Genomic DNA, 20,041 nt, shown 5'->3' with positions numbered 1-20,041 from the left:
AGGGATGGGGAATGTTGTACAGTGTATCGTTTGTATCTGCAATCAAATATTTAACGCTTAAAAGAAAATAACCTGTCAACTGATATGTCACATAGCTGACTGTCGCGGTGTATTGATCGGTGAGGAGGGATTAGTAGGAGAATTGGTGTTGGATTGGATGAAGGAAGGAAGGAAGGAAGGAAGGAGGGAAGGAAGCAGGGAAGGAAGCAGGGAAGGAAGCAGGGAAGGAAGCAGGGAAGGAAGGCGGGAAGGCAGGCGGGAAGGCAGGCGGGAAGGCAGGCGGAAAGGCAGGCGGGCGGGCAGGCGGGCAGGCAGGCGGGCAGGCAGGCAGGCAGGCAGGCAGGCAGGAAGGAAGGAAGGAAGGAAGGAAGGAAGGAATGGTGAACGGACGGCCGGACAAATGATTGAATGGATTAAATGAACGAACAAACGAATGGGTGAGTGTATGAATAAAAATATAAATAAGGGTTAAAATATTAACTTTTAATGCATATTTAACAGGGAGAGCGAGACCAGGATGAAAATCGGGTCTTGGCTATTCCTGGCGGTTTCCAAGTTAACAAAGAAATCGCCATGTCCTCTGGACAGCTTTCTCAGGTAAGAAACCGTTTGAATACTACTTTAGAATATATTATCATAAATCTCCAATTTTTCGTTATAATGTTATCAGGCAAATGTTCTCTTCAAATTTGTTTTGGAAAAATGGTGTAGGCCTGACGTCAAAATTTCAATAGGAAAGTTTGAAAGAGTATTAAATTTTCATTCCACATGAAAAGAAAAGTTGACGGATGTAAGAAAAGTATTAAAACGTGATCAGTTTAACTGCATTTAAATAGCAGGATGGAAGTATGGATAAATGGCCAAGGATATCCTATAGAGGGAGGAACTAGAGTGTTTCGATGGTACTCTATAGTCCCGAAGATAAGGGAGCTATCCCCCTCTAGTCTCTCTGCTCTCACAAAAATTTACCCCGTGTTTGAACTCCCCCTTTACCTCACCCTCCCCTCCCCCCAGCAATCTAGTGCGCTATAAAATTTCGGGTCTGACCTCTCGATGGATGGTAAGGTTTCAAAATGTCTCCCGCCTCTCGGTTATCACTCCCATTTTTATTTGTTAACAGGAGAGATTTTGCAAAATATTGACCTACCGTGAAATAAGGGTATTAAAATACACGTATTTCACGGCAGGTCAATATTTTTGCCATTCAGAAAAAAGATGATACTCAGGATGGGATCGATCAAGATCAACCACGGCTAGAGCAAACTTTGCTGATGATGGAATCGACTCCGTCACGAGATAACAGAGCTATCATCCATAGTGTAACCCTTTTCGCTGAGAATCTTGTTGAAGTAAGTAATGGAAAAGCGAAAGTGGTCGCTTTTTTATTGTTTATTTCCATGGCAGTTTTAGCTCTTAAAACTACATTTGCGAAGATTATAACAAAGAATTACACGAGAAATTCATTGGTCTATGCGCATATTATTATTTGGATTGGCATCTGCAAACGTACATGTACTTATGTATGGTAATGAAATTTAAATGACGTGTAAAGTATCCACGAATGTTTATTTCATCGGTGGTCATGTGCCAAATACGATGAGATCAGTTAGATCAACCTAACCAAACTGGCAGTAGAAATCAAAATTATTAGATATATTCTAAAAAGTATTACGAGTATGATGAAGTATTAAAAATGCTAAAGCTAAAGCAGAAGTGGAAGAAATGTAAAAAAACAAACATTAAAACCAACATCAAAACTGAGAAAAAAACAATTGTATAGCAAGCGCAACTTCAACATATTACTACAAATGTTTTCCAATCAATATTAGAAAAACTCACCAAAGCTCACGCTACATTAGGTTTGAAATAAGGGTTACATTTTCTATCCTTCCCTCCCTACCCAAAATATGAATAACGTAATAATTTACAAAAGCTTAGTTTACTACCATTACTTGCTACGTTATGTTCTTTTTTTTTTTTTTTTGCCTTATTTATTCAGGGAAAGAGCAATGATTCAGTGGATCAGGAAATCATCGAACTGATGCCGATACCATCGACATCACAGGAAAACAGCAACGCTGCCGCCATATTCAAATCGACTGAAAATATTAATGATGATGACGACGAGAAAGAGAAAGGAAACAATAATGCTTTTCTGAACCAGGAAAAAATAGAGGTGCTATCAATGCCAACGACATCACAGCGAAAAGACAACGCTTCCGCTAAACTGATGCCAACTGAAAATATTGATGATGATGACGCCGACCCTGGCGAAGGTAACTGTGACGATTTTCTGGAGCAGAAAAGCATGGAACAGATGTCGATGCCCTCGACATCACAGGGCAACAGCAACGCTGCCGTCATATTGATATCAACTGAAAATATTGATGATGATAACGACGAAGAAGCAGACAGCTTTACTACTCAAAAGCTGTTTTCTTTTGCTTGGCAAATAGCAAGGGGAATGGTAGGTATTAATATAGCTAATTCGAAATGAGATAAAGTATAGAAATACTTTCTAGTTGCGACTCTCGACTTCCACAAGAAAGGTTTTGTAAACAAATCATCTCAAACTGAGATGGGTCTTGCATGCCTCGTTTATTGGTAATTTCAAAAAAAAAGTTTTAATACGTCATTCACAAAAAAAAAAGAATCAAAATCTTTATATCTATAAAGAAATGGTGCCCTTGTAATTCTTTCATGATTTTTTAGAATCATCTCGCAGAGAAAGGCTTCATTCATCGTGACCTTGCAGCTCGTAATGTTCTGATTGGCAGTGATAACCGAGTCAAAGTGTCAGACTTTGGATTGATGCGTGAAATCTACGAGGACGTGTACAGTGGAAAGAATACAAAGAAGCTTCCTGTGAAATGGATGGCCCCAGAATCGATTAATGACAGCATTTACACCATCAAGAGTGATGTGTAAGTCAATCTTTCTGTGTGACGCAAAGCCTTTTCCTTAACCCTCAGATGCACACATGGAGAAGTACAACTTGTTCTTTCGAGGATTTAGCGTGTATCATCGAGTTATGATTCGCGGGAAGTTTCGAGACCACGAAAGAAGCGTAGAGGTTGCTCGTGGGGCAGCATGTCATTATAATACATGGACGAAAAAGAAAAAGACGTTAAAAAATCTTAGCCGTGTTGAGTACGTGTACAGTAATTACAAAACGGTTTTCCTTGATCTTTTTTTATTTTCATGTAGCTGGTCCTTTGGAATACTTCTTTGGGAAATGGCCACCATGGGTAAGTTTAAAAAAATTATTTCTTTTAGCTCCCTTACATTATTTTTTCTTTTTTTTCCGAAATTAGTCATTACTTTGTTATGTTAAGGCGAGAATTCATTTCAGTTCTCCTCACGTGACACTTACTGTTAACTTACTTTCTTATGACTTATTATTATTATTATTATTATTATTATTATTATTCTTTTTTTTTTTTTTTCCTTTGACTGCATTTCAGGAGGTGTACCGTATCCCACGTTAACCAATCGGGAGCTGTGTCGACTCTTGAAGACAGGTTATCGCATGGAAAGGCCTGACATGTGTTGTGATGACGTGTAAGTAACTCAATTGCGTTGAAATCAGTAGTCCCTCTTTCGAAATAGGGCAGATACTTGAAAACAAGCAATTATCCGGTACTTACACAAATTGGAATGCACGTGGCTCGCTTAAATATATATATTTATTTCGTATAAAAACAACTGGTAATGCTGCTACTAAAAATAGAGGACAGCCATTCATGAAGACTACGAATAATGTGGAGAAACATCGTCGTTTTTAAACTGCGAACACCTCGCCGATATGCGAACAACCAATGTTATTTACATACAGTGGCTTAAATTAAATATCTCCAAAGGATCTGTAATAGCTGGTTTTCACATGACGTCACTAAAATTCGAACTACAAAATTATTGAGATTTTACTTTAATGATGTGTAAGAGCAGCTGAAAACTAATATTCATACAAATTTTCGCTCCGAATGAGTTCTTGGTTTTGTGATACACCACGCTTGAATTTCTAAGCTTTTGCGTGACTCGGCATTTTCATGACGGCCTAGAGAGCTTTCATGATGCTTAAAAAAGTGACTTATTTCGGGGAACTTGGCTGTCTGAACAGTTCATGTCTTAGAAAAAGTATTGTTTTAATGTTTTAGAGTTCCTCGAGGGATAAATTCACGCTTTTGTGGCAAAACTCAGTGACAGATGTTTCTGTTGGTTTCCGGCCGCCATGTTGGTGCCCATACGGATGGGCGTGACCAGCATGGCGTCTCCACACAAATCTCTATAAATTTGGTTAAAAAAATTCTCCGCATATCTCGCATAAGAAAAATTGCTGTGACCAGAATTTTGGCGAGAGTCTTTGCATATTTACCTTCTTTCATTTCCCTGATTCTGGACTTTATCTATCGACCGGTTTTGATTTTTATTTAGATCTCTTTTGAATTGCGTGACACTGAAAACCAGCAATATGAACTATATCCGTCCAAATTTACATAAGATATATTTTGAACCCTTACCATTGCTGTCCAGGGGGGCTCTAAAACAATTAGGAGTTGTTGACTGATTTAGCGTTGTAATATATTTCACAATAAAGATTAGCGAAAAAACTGAGCAACGACGTTTCGGTGTCATCCTGGCACCATTTTCAAGTTAAAAAATATTTGTGCGAAAAGTAAACTAATTTATACCAATGGTAGAGGTGCGAAATTGAATAAATTAAGATTAAGATAGCTGTTCAATGTTCATGTTCATTCCAATGAGGTGTCAAACACTGGTAATGAGTTCAGTGTCTGTTCAAAGCCTAAACAAATACTTTTGCGCGAATGGAGTCTGACTGTGTGTTAAGGCTCGGTTTCTTCTTGCGAATCCACAACATTTCGTGGATCAAGCAATCGAACTTTCCCTGACATTTCTTTAGGATCTTAAAGTTGTTAGTCAGGTCACCAACTCGGTGTTCATTTTGAAGGTGTTTTCCGATGGCGGTAAATCCACCATCACCCGTTTCGTTAATTCAGTGATGTCACCAGACACAAGATCGACGCCTCCAACAGAGAATATCTACCGCATTGTCCTGCCTTTTAAAGACCAGAAATCAGCTGACATAGTAAAGAAACATCTCTCGGACTTGAGTAATAAACTTGATCACAAACTACAGCCGGTGTTCAGAAGCCGTAAAATTGGCGATGATCTCAAAGTACAAGAGCCAAAACCACCTTTGATCAATCAACAGTGCGTTGTTTATAACTATATATGTGATCTGTGTGATGCAGAATACGTCGGTTACACTAGCCGTCATCTTTACAAGCGCATTGAGGAACACCGATTTACCGCCATCGGAAAACACCTTCAAAATGAACACCGAGTTGATACAGTTGGTGACCTGACTAACAACTTTAAGATCCTAAAGAAATGTCAGGGAAAGTTCGATTGCTTGATCCACGAAATGTTGTGGATTCGCAAGAAGAAACCGAGCCTTAACACACAGTCAGACTCCATTCGCGCAAAAGTATTTGTTTAGGCTTTGAACAGACACTGAACTCATTACCAGTGTTTGACACCTCATTGGAATGAACATGAACATTGAACAGCTATCTTAATCTTAATTTATTCAATTTCGCACCTCTACCATTGGTATAAATTAGTTTACTTTTCGCACAAATATTTTTTAACTTGAAAATGGTGCCAGGATGACACCGAAACGTCGTTGCTCAGTTTTTTCGCTAATCTTTATTGTTAACTGTATTTCCAAATTTAATCTTATAAGAATATATTTCACGTTGGCTTTTACAGATATTGTAGATTGATCGGGTTTGTTCCGCAATGCAGCTATTTAACTTTTTGTCATCTTCTAATCCATGATAGATATGAACTGATGTCTGAGTGCTGGAATGAAGATCCATCCTCTCGTCCCAGTTTCTCTGAGTTGATTGATCGACTGGAGGTGATCATGACGAGGGATGTACCATATTGTGACTTGGACAAACATGATGAGTCACGCTCCTACTACAACCTGCCCGTTAACGCTGATGAACACAGCGGATAAGAAAGAGACAGAAAGGTCTACAGGATAATGTACTATGGACGAGAACTTTCAACTTTAAAAGGCCATATTTAACTTGAAAAAGGAAAAAAAATCACTATTTATGCATGCAATCCAGACTATAATCCTAGACAGATCTAGTTGAGACAAACTCAAGAATTGCGCAGATAACCATCTTTCGTCAAATACTACAAACAAAAAAATTATAAACCTTGTGCTTATCTACTTATTAACCCATATCCGTTCAATGTTGTTTAAATTGTTGGTAATACACGAGAAGAAATTTTTAGGTAAAAAGAGACCAAAAAAAAAAAAAAAAACCACAATTAAGAAGGAGGTGGCGGGAAAGATGGAAAGGTAGCTAGCCCCTGTAAGACTTTTCTTGTCTCAGTAGTTCTATCAGGGACGGTTATTTAAACACAAACATGTAAAGTTATGAAATGATTTAAAACATGTACCCATGCCTCGATGCGCTAGTTGTGTGCAATGCTAGAAACTGAACTCGGAAGCAGTATTGAAAATGGGGGCGCATTAATCGTGTTGACATTGCTAGCTGCTGGTTGCCTAACCAGTTGGCTCTTGACATTAGTAAAGATAAAAAGCTGAATTTGAGACTGCTACATATCTTGTTGTAGCTAATTGTCTGCCGATATACTGGTCTAAGCTTAGATATATTAAAATATAGGTTAATGTTACCTGTGTTGAATCTGACTTAATTTGTTTGTGGTTGTGGTCGCCATTGAATATGCGTGGACTGGTGTGAGGTCTGGAACCAAACGGATGCGGGAACTGGAACAACTGAGGACCATTGGAGGACGCGGCTATGAACAGTGCAGAGCAGCTGGCATGAAGAGCAGTGAACTCACAGGTTAACAAACAGGGGTAGACATGAGAAAGGACGCGGGAAAGGCAAAACAGAAATCGGTAAACTACTTGTGAACGGGCTAAGAAAAACAAAAGGTGTTGCGCACATTGTCCGACTCACAGTTAATGGACCAGAGCAGGCATGACTGTAGCCGCTGGGAATCTACACATGTACATAATTATATAGATAAAACGGGAACTATCATTTAAAAACATTGGCCACACTATATCTCTCCGCGGTTTGGCCAGACTGGAAGCATTAGCACAACTAGAATTACTGGCAAGAGTTATAAGCCTTCGTGTCGGCAAAATAAGAGGGTGTGAATGGGGGAGGGAGAGGGGTGGGGAGGAGGGGAGCAAATATCAGTTATCAGTTCAAATTTGGATTGTCTATTTGTCAGTTGTCAGTTAAGGGGCTGTTACTAATTAACTGAAGACCTACAACCTCTCTTAGGGCAGTTTCCTTCTCTCCGATTTTTTTGGAGTGCATGTAGACAGGCTACACAATGAGCCGATAAAAAATACATGAAATACACACTTTCTGGAATCAAGCAAACAGGTATAAATCACAAAAATAATTATCAATAAGGGTTAAGTCGGGCCAGATCGAGGCAGATCGTAGTCTCCTTCGCAGCCGTTATTAGGGTCGTCACGCAACTCTTCTCCCCACTAATAGTTAGTGGAGAGAGGCGTTGCGTGACGACCCTAATAACAGCTGCGAAGGAGACCACTAGGCAAATCGAATTTTGTTCGTAAAACTGCTGTAAGTGAAAATGTATCCTGTCTACTTGATCCAGCGTTACGCTTGCATTACACTTGTTTGGTTTGGCAAACAAGTGACACGAAACAAGTGACACGAACGTCATCCCGATACAATCGAGACAAGGCTCTAATTAGTACCAAAAAAGTGCCTCGATTCCCGCTCGGTCCAGACAAAATCAGGAGGTGTCTGGAAAACCCGAATAGCGAATATAGTGAATAGTCGCGAATAGCGAATAGGTAATAGTCCCGAATAGTGCGAATAGTCTCGATTAGTGCAAATAGTCGCGAAAAGTGGCGAAAAGTGGCGAAAAGTGGCGAATAGTGACGAATAGTCGTCCATAGTCACCGCTTTAGATCTAATATCCTGCGTTAATTAATTATTCAAATAAGCAACAGAGTTTCAGTGAATTTATTACCTTTCTTCTCCGGACTCAGGCTAGGGTTGTTCATCGCCGATTTTAATAAAACAGAAAACACAAGGATAACCTAATAAAGACGTATTTACCCTTTTGCAGCGGTTAAAACAGAAGAAATTACGTTTAGAAACACCTTTTGTCCTGTTAAGCGTCTGTGCTTTTTAACGGGAAAATCTCATCCTGCGTTGTTGCGAGGTTGACTGCGAGATAGTGGTTACCCTATTTGCTACGATTTGCCACTATTTTTCCACTATTCGAGACTACTCGTGACTGTTCGCCACTATTCGCACTATTCGAGACTATTCGCTATTCGCTATTTGGGTTTTCCAGACACCCTTTCATCTGAACGATTTTTAAAAGCAAAGTGCTAAATCTTGAATAGCTTGTATTTCTGCTTACACCAGCTTAAAACGTACTCCAGGTGGGGCAAGCGTAAAAGTTTATAATGAACTGAGGGTTTTGTCAAACGTATGTAAATAGTTCTTTGTCTTAAACGAAGCTGTAGGAAAAATTTTCCCAAAGCATTATGCAGGAAGTTGATAACTATATAATACTGAGCACAACGTAATGCGGATTTGGAATAAAAAATTCTCGGTTTTGCAGGAAAAGTGATTCCTGCAATTTGGTATTGGTTGTAAAAGGGAGAAAGAAATATTACTTTATTAAACATTTACTCAACCAGCTGCAAGCTGACTGAACACTATATTTGTTTCACTCAAAGAAAAAGAAACGTGCTTAGATAGCTCCATGAAATTTTGTAAAAGATAGAATTGTTTTGGAGACAGTGTAATCAGTTCGGAAATGGACATCAAAATTGGTAAATGAAGAATAGTGGAAGCAAAGAAACTCTTTTATCATTTTCTTCGACTATGATATACAGCAACCACCAGCAGCGATCATAAATCTGTCGCAAAGCTTCCAATTCAGATCTGTATGCTGAAAGAAACACTCAGTACCAGTCTATAATGAATTCGGCAGGTGTATTGAAGATGCAGGGACGAACACTCGAGAATCGTCGGCAAAATCAAAACAAGAGTGAGTGTCTCACGGTGACTAGACGCGCGGAATAACTGTTATGGACAAGATTTGAGAACATACTTTGGACTGCTCGTTATTTTATTGTTTTTCCTTATGATTTCGGTTTAAATACTTTAAGACGTGTTTACCATACCATTCACAAGAACCCTTAAATTTTCTTCCTTATTCTCGTTATTTTGACCAACCACAAAATTACGTTTGTATTCAGCGGAATAATTATCGGTTAGGAAATTCCGCAAAACAGTTTAAGAAATACTTTTTGCCTTCAGTTAAAACCTTTTAGGATTAAGTTAAATGGTATTTTACAGAGTTAAAGTTTCTTTTGTTTAAGTTGTGTTTAAGGGCGGTGCACAAGCGGGGTCGAGAGTCAAAATCCGTGTATTCAAAATCCGTGTAGCACGCCCTTGTGAGAAAACTTTAAGAATTCCTAGGAATTCCTAGGAATTTCCTAAGAATTCCTAGGAAAAAATTCCTAGGAATTCCTAGGAATCTAAGATGTGAATTTTCACGGTAATTCGGACTCGGAATTCCTAGGAATTCCAACTGAAATATACTCACCTTGAAAATTCCTTAAAATTCCCAAAAATTCCGAGGAATTTCTGAGAATAACTTGGAATTTGTAGGATTTTTTGAGAATAGGTTGAAATTTTTTGGAAAATCTGAGAAAAACTGGGAATTTTGTATCATTTGTAGGCCAGACAAAGTTTTGATGATTAATGCCCGGCATTAAAATAACAAATAAAGTCACTGATATCACATCAAAGAGGTTTTAAATTAATGGTTTATTACATTGGCTTTCATGAATTTAAACATAAGAATAACTATCCTGTTTCTTTTTCATTACATCAAGAATCAAAAGTAAAACTGAAAACAGATATGAAGGTCACACTTTTACATGTTTGATAAAAAGAGAACTTTTTCAGATAATTTACTTACTTCTTTGGTTTACAAGTCCAACAATTTTCCATACACAAGATTTTAGCTTAAATTATTGTTATTATGTGGAACAAATCTGGATTTTCATGATTGTAAGGAATCAATGATAAGAACAAAACTGAAATATTCCTTAAAATTTAAAGAGGCTGAGTTGGGCAAACTTAGCTGCTGTTCAGTTATTTCTGTTGATTCTGCAGCTTATTTTGTTGCCCTCTAATTAGGGTGTCAACAGCTAGCCTCTTCATCTTCATCTTTGTTGTATGACACCAAAAACAAAATTAAAAAAATACATTACATTGTGATATATACGAGGTACTGTAAGACTCAGAGTTCCAAATATTTATGTGCTCACAATTTAATACATGCAGCTAATTAAGACCTGACTGTAAGCTGGTTGAAATGTTAAAAGAGAAGACTTGATAATTGTGAAGGTGCTTGTATACTATTGATAAATATGTTACATAAATCTTGAGCTTACAGTAGACTAAATCAAGGTTTTCCTTCTTCTATAAGTGTATCAACAACTCTCGAATTGGAGGATATATATCACGGTTTTAATAACCAAATTTAGACATTAGAAATATTAAAAGACACTTAAAACATTAAAGGAACATTTAAATAATAGAACACACACAAAGGACTATACGGGTGGACAAAAATTGAAGATCAACACGGATTGCCATAGAGTCTGGCTGAAACACACAGTAGACATATACACAATACACACTGTGGCTGCCTCGTTGGAGTTTTTGTCAAGAACTTTGACTGGGATCAGAGAGAACTGCTATATTTGTTTCGTTTGAACAAGTGTGGCGAGAGAAACGACTTGTTATTCGCAAATCAAATTGTTTAGGCACGCACTCTGGCCAACGGTAACCTAAATTGTTTCAACTTTGCTTTAGCCAGAATTCGTTTCATGCCATGACTGAGTGACCCACTCGTGTATGATTCGTGATGATAAAGTTCATTCAAAAGCTTTTGTCTCAATACAAGAATTTACGTGGTATAATATAAGGTTACTTTAATTCGATTACTCACCAAATATTTTTGTGCCCTTTGAATTTTTCCCCGTTGAAACATCCACAGTAAGACTTTCTTTTAGCTCCAAATCTTCGCCAAGAATAACATGTTTCTCGTTAATGACACTCACGCTGTTTTCTTCTAGTCACAGGACCGCGGCAAAAACCATTTTGATATAATTTTGGAAGTGAAATGACTACTAATACGCACGAGCGATCAACCGTTAATGCTGAATTCAAAGATGGGCGCCAAAAGAGAATGACTAACATGATCTTTGTCACGTTCAGTCACGAGGATAGTCAAGTGAAAATTTGCGTGCTGTGATTGGTTCAGTTGATCAGTTGAGGAGGGAATGGAAACTGGAGAAGAAGGAGAGAGAGACTGGCAACGAGGTTGCCAGATTAGTCGCTTTCGATAGTAAGTCTGCTTCACTTTCCACGCTGTTTTGGTGGTCTTTTGAAAGATGGGTCTTGCTTCAAAAGGAAAAAACTACACAAACTTTTTCGAAGAAATCAAGGAGGAAAATGGAACGTACTTCAACTGGTTGATCTGTTCCCGACGGTTGTCAAGATAAAGGATCATGAAGCACTTGAATCAAGTTCACTGCAAAGGTAAGGAATCCAATTTTATGGGGATTTTCTGTTATGATAAGCTATAATTGTAAATAAATCAAACGAAGCAATGCATTGTGTGCTCTTTAAAAACCCCAAAAGCCGAAATTCACCTAAAAGGTTTCAAATCGACCTGAGGAACCGAGATAAATTCTGCGAAATAAGCTTAAGCTTGTTGTATTAGTCCACCAAATCTATTTTGAGAGCCCACGTGTTTCAACACCCAGTCAGCACAATGCAGCAAGTATAAATTTGCAATGCTTGTCATTTTTGCCTTTGAATTATTTTTAAGGATTAACATGATATGAGATCTATAGTCTTTTCAATACATCAAGATGTAGGTTCTTTTATTTGCATTGTCATTTATTTATGTCAGTTATTTATTTGTTTCCCATTGACTCATAATCTTTTCGATTCTTTTGATTTTGTTGTGTCATGAATTAAAGTGACAGCGACGACAAGGAAATACAAGAAACATATAGATGATCCCACTATACCCATACCAAAATCTACAAGATTCGACCACATAAATCGCTTATAGCAGTCTTCACAGGCCAGTTGACGTCATCTCCCTCTCTTGCATCCCTTTTTCCTGGAGATCATTTCCAGCACCATGAACAGAACACCTCAGAGTGTTCGGCTCACCTGAGTGAGATGGCTGTTGGCAAAAATGTTGTGGATGACTTTGATGGATTATGGAGTGAACCTTTATGCAAGAATTGAAGCTTCACAGAAGCATTTGAGGAGATTGAGTTGCCTATATCTGAAAAGACTTCAGAAATACCAATTGATGTAATACACAACAACTCAGATTTGTCCACAGACAGTGACTCAGATAATGATGTTGAAGTTTCAGTTCTGACTCCTCTGAAGAAATTGAGAACTCTGACACTGATGGCCATTCACTGGACTCCCCTGGTGAAAGTGAAACTAACGGTTCCCAAGAAAAAAATATTGTCTGCCAAAGAATATGCCTGTATGGCTATTCTGGCCTTAATTTCAAGACATTGTATGACAATGAGAGGCTGCTAGAGATATCCTTGTTTTAATGAAACTACCAGTAATTTGTCCACAGAATGTCACAGTACAGTTTTGTACAGCAAGCGCGTGGAAACTGTGCGCTTTTCATTTATGACATCTGTGAGAGCTGTCTTCCTCTTTTTCCTAAAGTCATAAAGGATCAAGTCAAAAATTGTTCAACAGTGGGCTGTGATGGGTATGTGTGTGAATCTACAATTATATTAAATATATACATGCATATATATACTTTTGGTTTTATTGAAATTGTAAATAATATATATTCATTTATGCTGACAAAAATTTTTGATTAATCTATTTATCAAATCTAAGAGCATCCATTTTTCTATCAGTTAAACTCTGGGTGTTTGATTTAAGGGTCCATACGGGGACATATACACTAACAAATCATGTTGGATCTAAAAAGCAAAGTTATCAGTGCTATAGTTTTATGTTGAATTGTCAGACTTAAACTTGAATTAATGTACATTTGTTTGGAAATAATTATCTTGGAGCTTGACAACAATAAAAAGGTATGGAACTCCAGAGAAATGATCGTGTTGATTTTTTACTAATTTACAGAAACTGATTCATGCACTGAGTTCATCTTTAATTTTGACATTTTAGGAAATTTATAGAAATTTCCAACAATATTTCAGGTGTTTTAGCTATTCCCACAAATTCCTAGATATTCCAAACACATTTTTTAAAACAGTCTGGGAAATAATAGGAGTTCCTAGGAATTCCCAATAATTCCCAGTCATACTTTTCACTATTCCCAAATATTCCCAGAAATTCCAAGGTCTTGGATTAAGCATAATTTGAATGGCTTGGAATAACTTGGAATTACTAGGAATTCCCAATAATTCCCAGTAGTACTTCCACTATTCCCAAATATTCCCAGAAATTCGAAGGTCTTGGATAAAGCATAATTTGCATGTCTTGGAATAACTTGGAATTCCTAGGAATTCCCAGACTACTGGGAATTTCTTTCGCAGGGGCGGCAGAGCTTGTCATGGCGGGCGGTCACGTCCGCATGGCTCTATAAAATTTGCCTATTTTAGACCTTTTATAGGTCATCGACCGAAGTGAACTATACGAAAATGGAGGAATTACGGGACAAGTATGTAATCAAGCCGTTTTCCCCAAAATCCGGCAAACAAAAGAAGCTCAAATTTGAAGAAATCGATTTGTCTATTTACAAGAGCACCGCAAGATGTGCGGCTTTCATTACAAACGAAGATCGCATTCTCCTCTGGGTCAAGGTCCTACAAGAATGTTATTTTGATCTACTTGATAACAACAAAGACTATCACATAAAATGGATTGATCATCTAAACGGCGATGACTCGGCCTTTGAACACATAGAAATGAAAATAAGTCGCCTAACTGCAGTTCCGGAGCATCGAACGACATTATTCACAATCACTGTCTATTTAACAACTGGGGTTATCATGTGCCAAGGCATCTCCTTCGAGTTATGGTGTACAAAGGAATTTCATCGCATAAAACAGAAGACAGAACATCTATACTCTTTATACCACGGCGCAACAGCAGTAAGTGATCACGATTTCACAACATTCACACCGGAGGAGATCGCAATTACACTCAGCCACCTGGAAGAAGCCTCACAAGTGGCCATTACTAACAAAAAGGGAAAAGCTCTTAAACAACCTACGACCATCCCCTCACTACCACCGGAAGAAAGCCTTTCTGAAGATGAGGCCAATGAACCTATCCTTCATGGAAAAGATCAAAAATCTCTGACCAAGGGGACACCGATTTCTGTACACCGGAAGAGAAGGAATTCGCTCGACTCGCCACGGGGACTTTGTGTGAGAAGTAAAACGTCCATTTCTGATCTCAAATCGGTTGTTGCCTCAGTGGAATCGGATCTTTTTGAGCTTAAAACTGAACTACCCAATGTGACACACGATTTATGCACTTCGAAGTTTGATCTCCTGGAAGACAAACTTAAACAATTGGACAATGACTACAAAGTACAAATCAAATCATTGTCATCACGCATGATTGATGTAGAGACGACAAAAGAACTTCTCCAATCCGAAAATGCAAAACTTAAAACAGAGATGCAAAACCTCAAGAAACACATTAAAGCGATGGATAAAAAGATCGAAACGCTGGAATATGAAAAGAAAAACACTTTGCAGGAAATTACTTTGAAACCGAGCACACTAATCTGTCATCAAACTGTGCAAACTGAAGATGTGCCTTCCAGAACAAAGATATCTCAAGACAAAACCAGCCAAGATATAACCAGCCCAAATAACATTTTAACCAGCAATCCTTTCCATGTCCTTTCAACAGCGAACGACGAGGAGGACAACACTTCAAGTACCTCGCAGTCCCATGTGCACCCTATCTTACAAATCCCGGCCTCTATTCCGCCGCATGATAATTATCCAAGCAGAATTACTCCTCAACAAAACGAAATCACACCCGATAATCTCAATGAGAAACCTGACCATGTCCTACTCATTGATTCGAACGGAAAGTTTATCGACACCAAGAGATTCTCTTCAACATCAGTTGTGCTCAAATCTTTCACACCTACCATCGCCTCTGCAACTGATACATTGAACAAGGAGAATTTCGGCACCCCTTCAACCATAATTATTCACACGGGAACAAATGATATCGAAAAGACACCGCTCGATGCATGTTTTGAAAACTTCCAAGTTCTCGTCGACATCGCAGCACAAAAGTATCCGAGAACGAAGATAATTATCTCATCCCTTCTTGTCCGTAATGACGCCTTTGACACTTTGAGATCACAACTCAATGGAAGACTCGGACGCCTGCGATCGTACCCCAATGTTTACTTTGTAAATAATGAAATAATCACAAGCGACATGTTGTACGATCAAAAGCATGTCAAAAGACGGAAAATAGGAGCACTGGTCTCTAATTTAAAAGACTGTGCCTTCAACAGGATTTCGAGACGCCTCACATCACCTCAAAGGGTCGCCCCAAGACACCATGATTTGAATTCTCTTCAACACTTCCCTTTACGTAAGGACCAGATCTCTTCATTGAACACCACACCCACTACTACACCTGCCATCAAGCAGCAGCCAGTACAACCACCACTTCAGCAACAGCCAAGGCTTTTTACGGAAGTGGTCAAATCCCCTGTAGACCCTGAAACTATGATAAAATTACTAAACATTTACGAGATGATCCGTCAATCATAATAACCTACCGCAAATACATTAGGTACTACTCTTGCCACGAATATGATGACAACTTCTAGGAACTCCTCTAATTCATCCATTTTCGAAACAAAGCCCATGTAGGTATCCTTTTTATTGATCTCAATTAATGTGTTTTCTTCGGCAGTTATCAGTTCGTTCAACAAACTGTTTGAAACTCAGTTGTTGGAACATTAATGGATTGGGCAAAAGTTCGGTGTTTGGTCACAAATTACATAATAGTGATTTTCTTAATCAATTTAATAGCAGTGATATTTCCATAGTGTCAGAAATCTGGGGCTCGGATGTGAATGAATTGCCCGGTTTTGACATAATTGCACTTAGTCCACCCAGAAAACTCAACACTAAGAGATCTGGTAGATTTTCTGGTGGGATTTTAGTAGCTGTGAAAAAATTCCTCACGCCCCATTTCTCACTTGTCAAACAGACCCCTGAGTATATATGGCTAAAAATAACTAAAACATTCTTCAGTTAGACAAAGATATTTTATCGTGTTCATGATACATTCCTCCAAAACACTCTCCTTATTTTAATCCTGATACACTTTTAAATTTAGAAAATGACATAAATCTTTTCAAAAGAAATAGTTATATAGTTCTAGCGGGTGATTTCAATGCTCGCACGGGAATAGAAAATGATTTCATCAGCAACGACAATTATAAATTTGTACCAGGGGGTGACTCCCCTTTACCAACTGTGGTAACGCCCAGGAAAAGTTTTGATAATAATGTTAACGATCTAGGAAAACATCTCCTAGAAATGTGTAAATCATTAGATTTAAGAATATTGAATGCAAGATGCAAAGGTGACTCGTTCTGAAAAATTACTTTTCACGGAAATCAAGCTTTGAGTACGGTTGATTATATAATTGTTAGTCATGAAATTCTGCACCTTTTCGAAACGTTTGTTGTTCGAGAACCATCACCTTTTTCAGACCATTGCCAGCTACTAAGTTGGATAAAACTTGACTCATCATTGTTAAATAGCAAAGATACAAGTAACGAAGGTGCATTCTTCAACCTTCCTAGACAGTTTAAGTGGACAGAAGATTCTTAAGACTCATTCACTTCTGCGCTACAATCCGATGACATTAACAAGTTGATTCATGACTTTGAAATTTTAAACTTTGATCATGTAGGAGACGTTAACGAAATAGTAGATAAATTCATAACAATATTAGAAACTGCTGCCAAACATTCGTTACCATTGGTAAAAGTGAACAAGAACTCCGAAAAAAGGCACTCTCAAATTTGGTTTGATAGTGACTGCAGTAATGTAAGAAAACTTTTAAGCCGCCTTTCACATAACACCCATAAAAATCCTTTCGACGAGAAAACTCGACTAGAATATCTGTCTGTAAGAAGACAGTACAAACAGTTATTACGACATAAAAAACTCAAATATCGGGATGACAAAATTGATGAACTCATTAAAACTAGAACCTCAACCGAGTTTTGGACCAATTTAAGATCTTTATCGACTCAGAAAAAAGCTTCACCTGACTCGAATGTTCCTTTGCGCAAGCTATACAATCATTTTCAACAATTACATTCGGCACCAAATGCCGATAATCTCTGTGAGAAACAAGATGAAATAATCAAAGAGTTACAAGACCGAGAAACAATCCTGTCACAATTTGCTGAATTAGATCAACCTTTTTCTGAGGATGAAGTTAAACATTCTATAAAAATGCTCAAAAATAAGAAAACTGCTGGCCTTGACCGAATAAGGAGTGAAATGTTAAATGTGGAATTCCTTATCTGACTACCTCCTTAACAAAATTATTTAATTTCCTGCTCAATAAAGAAATCTATCCAGATAATTGGTCTACTGGACTAATAAGTCCCATTTTCAAATCAGGGGACAAGTCTAATCCATCGAATTATAGAGGCATTTGTGTCACTAGCTGTTTGGGTAAATCATTCTCGGCTGTCTTAAATAAAAGATTACTCACTTATCTTAAAAATCACAATTTATTACATTCCTCTCAAATTGGTTTCCTTAACGGTTTCAGAACAACCGACCACATCTTTTCCCTAAGAACACTAATTGACAAAAATGTAAAACATACAAACAAAGGCAAATTATTTTGCCGCTTCATAGATTTTCAAAAAGCATTTGACTCTATCTGGCATAATGGGTTATTACACAAGTTATTATACAATAAAATAGCAGGACAGTTTTATCGTTTAATCACTGATATGTATTCAAAAACTAAATGCGCTATAAAAAACGGAAACAAAAGAAGCTCCTTCTTTAATTACAACAGAGGAGTGCGACAAGGTTGTATTCTTTCACCATTGCTATTTGATTTATATCTAGATGAATTTCCACGCATACTACAATCCTCAACTGGTACAGATCCAATTATTTTACCAAATGGGTCTCCTCTCAATTGTTTATTTTATGCAGATGATCTCATATTAATATCAAGCAGTGCTGCTGGTCTTCAAAACCAACTTAATACCCTCCAAAATTATAGCGAGAAATGGTTATTAAAAATTAATCTAAAAAAGACGCAAACCCTAATTTTCCAAAAACAAAATCGTAAATCAACACGTAACAAATTTTCCTTCTTTCTAAATGGAACTCCAATTGCTAAGGCGTCACAGTACACCTACCTTGGCGTTACTTTTAACACTAATGGAAGCTTCTCAAATTCTAAAAAGGCTTTAGTTGAGAAGGCTAGAAGATCCATTTTCGCATCCAAACGTTATCTTGATTTCAATAAACTTGCTATCAATATGTGTAATAAACTATTTGATACTCTATTTCAACCCATACTTTTATATGGATCCGAAATCTGGGGAGCATATGATAGCATAAACCTCAAAAAATGGGAAAAAGACCCTGTGGAAAGACTTCATACACAGTTTTACAAATATTACCTCGGCCTCAACAGAAGAGCACCAAATATTACTGCTCGAAACGAAACAGGACGGTTGTCATTAAAATTTAATATTCTTCCAAGAATTATTAAATTTTGGCTACATCTTGTCTCTCTCCCAGAAGACAGCGTTGCCAAACAATGCCTCAATATTTCCAATCAACTGGCAAATGAAGCAAAGTCCTCTTTCATGTTAACAGTCAATAAAATCATCAAAAATTATTTAGATGACCAAAACCATCCGCATAATATAAACACACACAATTACAATGAACAAATCATCAAACATAATTTACGAAAACTAAAATGTCACATCTCAAATGATATGAAAAGACACCAAATGGAGATAATTCGGTCTAACAGAAAGTTGAATTTCTACTCAAGTTTTAAAAGAGATGTAAGCAAATCTGAGTACCTAGAACAAGTAAAGAACCTCAAACATAGACAAGCTTTGGCAAAACTCCGATCTGGTAATCATAATCTTAGAATTGAATCTGGGCGACACTGTACTCCTAAATTACCTGAAACTCTTAGAATTTGTCAGTACTGCTGTTCTCACCAAATTGAGAATGAAATGCATTTCTTATTTCATTGTGACCGATACAATAATATTAGACAACAAGTCACAAACGACATCATCAAGAAATATCCAAAACTTGATTCCTTTAATAACACAGAGAAAACAATATTTCTATTTAACAATGCTGATACTTTTATTTGTAAAAAACTAGGTTACTTTACATATGAAGCACTACAAATAAGAGAACTTTGTAACCCTAGAACTTAAAATGAAGAATCTTGTAACTAACTATGTTTATTTTTCTTTCTGGTTGCTGTTGTAATTTGTTTCGTTTTTGAATTTTTATTTAGCGATTCTGCATTTAGGTAACACCATCTATATGGGAATACCAATAAATTGTTGTTGTTGTTGCTTTCTCTTGATGGCTTCTGCAAAACATTATATTCTTTAGACAGCGGTATCTAATATAAGAATGAGATTTATGTAGAGTGCTCTTCTTCAGAAAAGAAAAAAGAAGTCCTTTATTTTATAATGCAATAGAGAGTACAAGCTTTAAGGAACAGATTTGTTCACAGTTTGGTATCCTTGACTTCTTGTTCAAACGCCAGTTGCAGGTGACTGTTTCCTCTTGGAAATGTTCTCCGCTGCGTCGCCGGCATCAAAGCAAGTGTCTTTTCAATTTCTTCCTTTGATA

At 37.5% G+C, this 20,041-nt stretch overlaps 3 protein-coding genes and 1 pseudogene across 4 annotated transcripts in view; all 4 read left to right on the top strand.

Annotated features, from left to right (window-relative positions):
* The window catches only part of LOC145479967 (uncharacterized), a 331,443-nt pseudogene that overhangs the window by 19,107 nt on the left and 292,295 nt on the right, over positions 1-20,041 (top strand). The window lies entirely within an intron of this gene.
* Positions 1-20,041, top strand: part of LOC145479996 (uncharacterized) — a 239,927-nt gene that overhangs the window by 190,338 nt on the left and 29,548 nt on the right. The window lies entirely within an intron of this gene.
* On the top strand, positions 102-8,056 carry LOC145480212 (tyrosine-protein kinase receptor Tie-1-like). Its single transcript, XM_081458610.1, has 7 exons — positions 102-147; positions 348-597; positions 2,000-2,467; positions 2,713-2,924; positions 3,208-3,248; positions 3,465-3,561; positions 5,866-8,056. The coding sequence occupies exons 2-7, from the start codon at positions 574-576 to the stop codon at positions 6,044-6,046; spliced, it is 1,023 nt and encodes a 340-aa protein (XP_081314736.1). The 5' UTR covers positions 102-147; positions 348-573; the 3' UTR covers positions 6,047-8,056.
* On the top strand, positions 4,998-13,374 carry LOC145480470 (uncharacterized). The gene is made up of 2 exons (XM_081458725.1): positions 4,998-5,735; positions 12,869-13,374. Exon 1 carries the CDS (start codon positions 5,021-5,023, stop codon positions 5,519-5,521), a length of 501 nt encoding a protein of 166 aa, XP_081314851.1. The 5' UTR covers positions 4,998-5,020; the 3' UTR covers positions 5,522-5,735; positions 12,869-13,374.

Source organism: Orbicella franksi, chromosome 1 (assembly GCF_964199315.1).
Source record: "Orbicella franksi chromosome 1, jaOrbFran1.1, whole genome shotgun sequence".
Lineage (NCBI taxonomy): Eukaryota > Metazoa > Cnidaria > Anthozoa > Scleractinia > Merulinidae > Orbicella > Orbicella franksi.
Note: the sequence above shows the minus strand (reverse complement) of the source record. Positions and strands in the feature narration are given on the sequence as shown.

Coding starts and splice junctions, on each gene's coding strand:
- LOC145480212 (XM_081458610.1), top strand. CDS start 574: ATGTCCTCTGGACAGCTTTCTCAG. Junction 598..1,999: donor CCTCTGGACAGCTTTCTCAG/GTAAGAAACCGT, acceptor TTATTTATTCAG/GGAAAGAGCAATGATTCAGT. Junction 3,562..5,865: donor GACATGTGTTGTGATGACGT/GTAAGTAACTCA, acceptor AATCCATGATAG/ATATGAACTGATGTCTGAGT.
- LOC145480470 (XM_081458725.1), top strand. CDS start 5,021: ATGTCACCAGACACAAGATCGACGCCTCCAACAGAGAATATCTACCGC.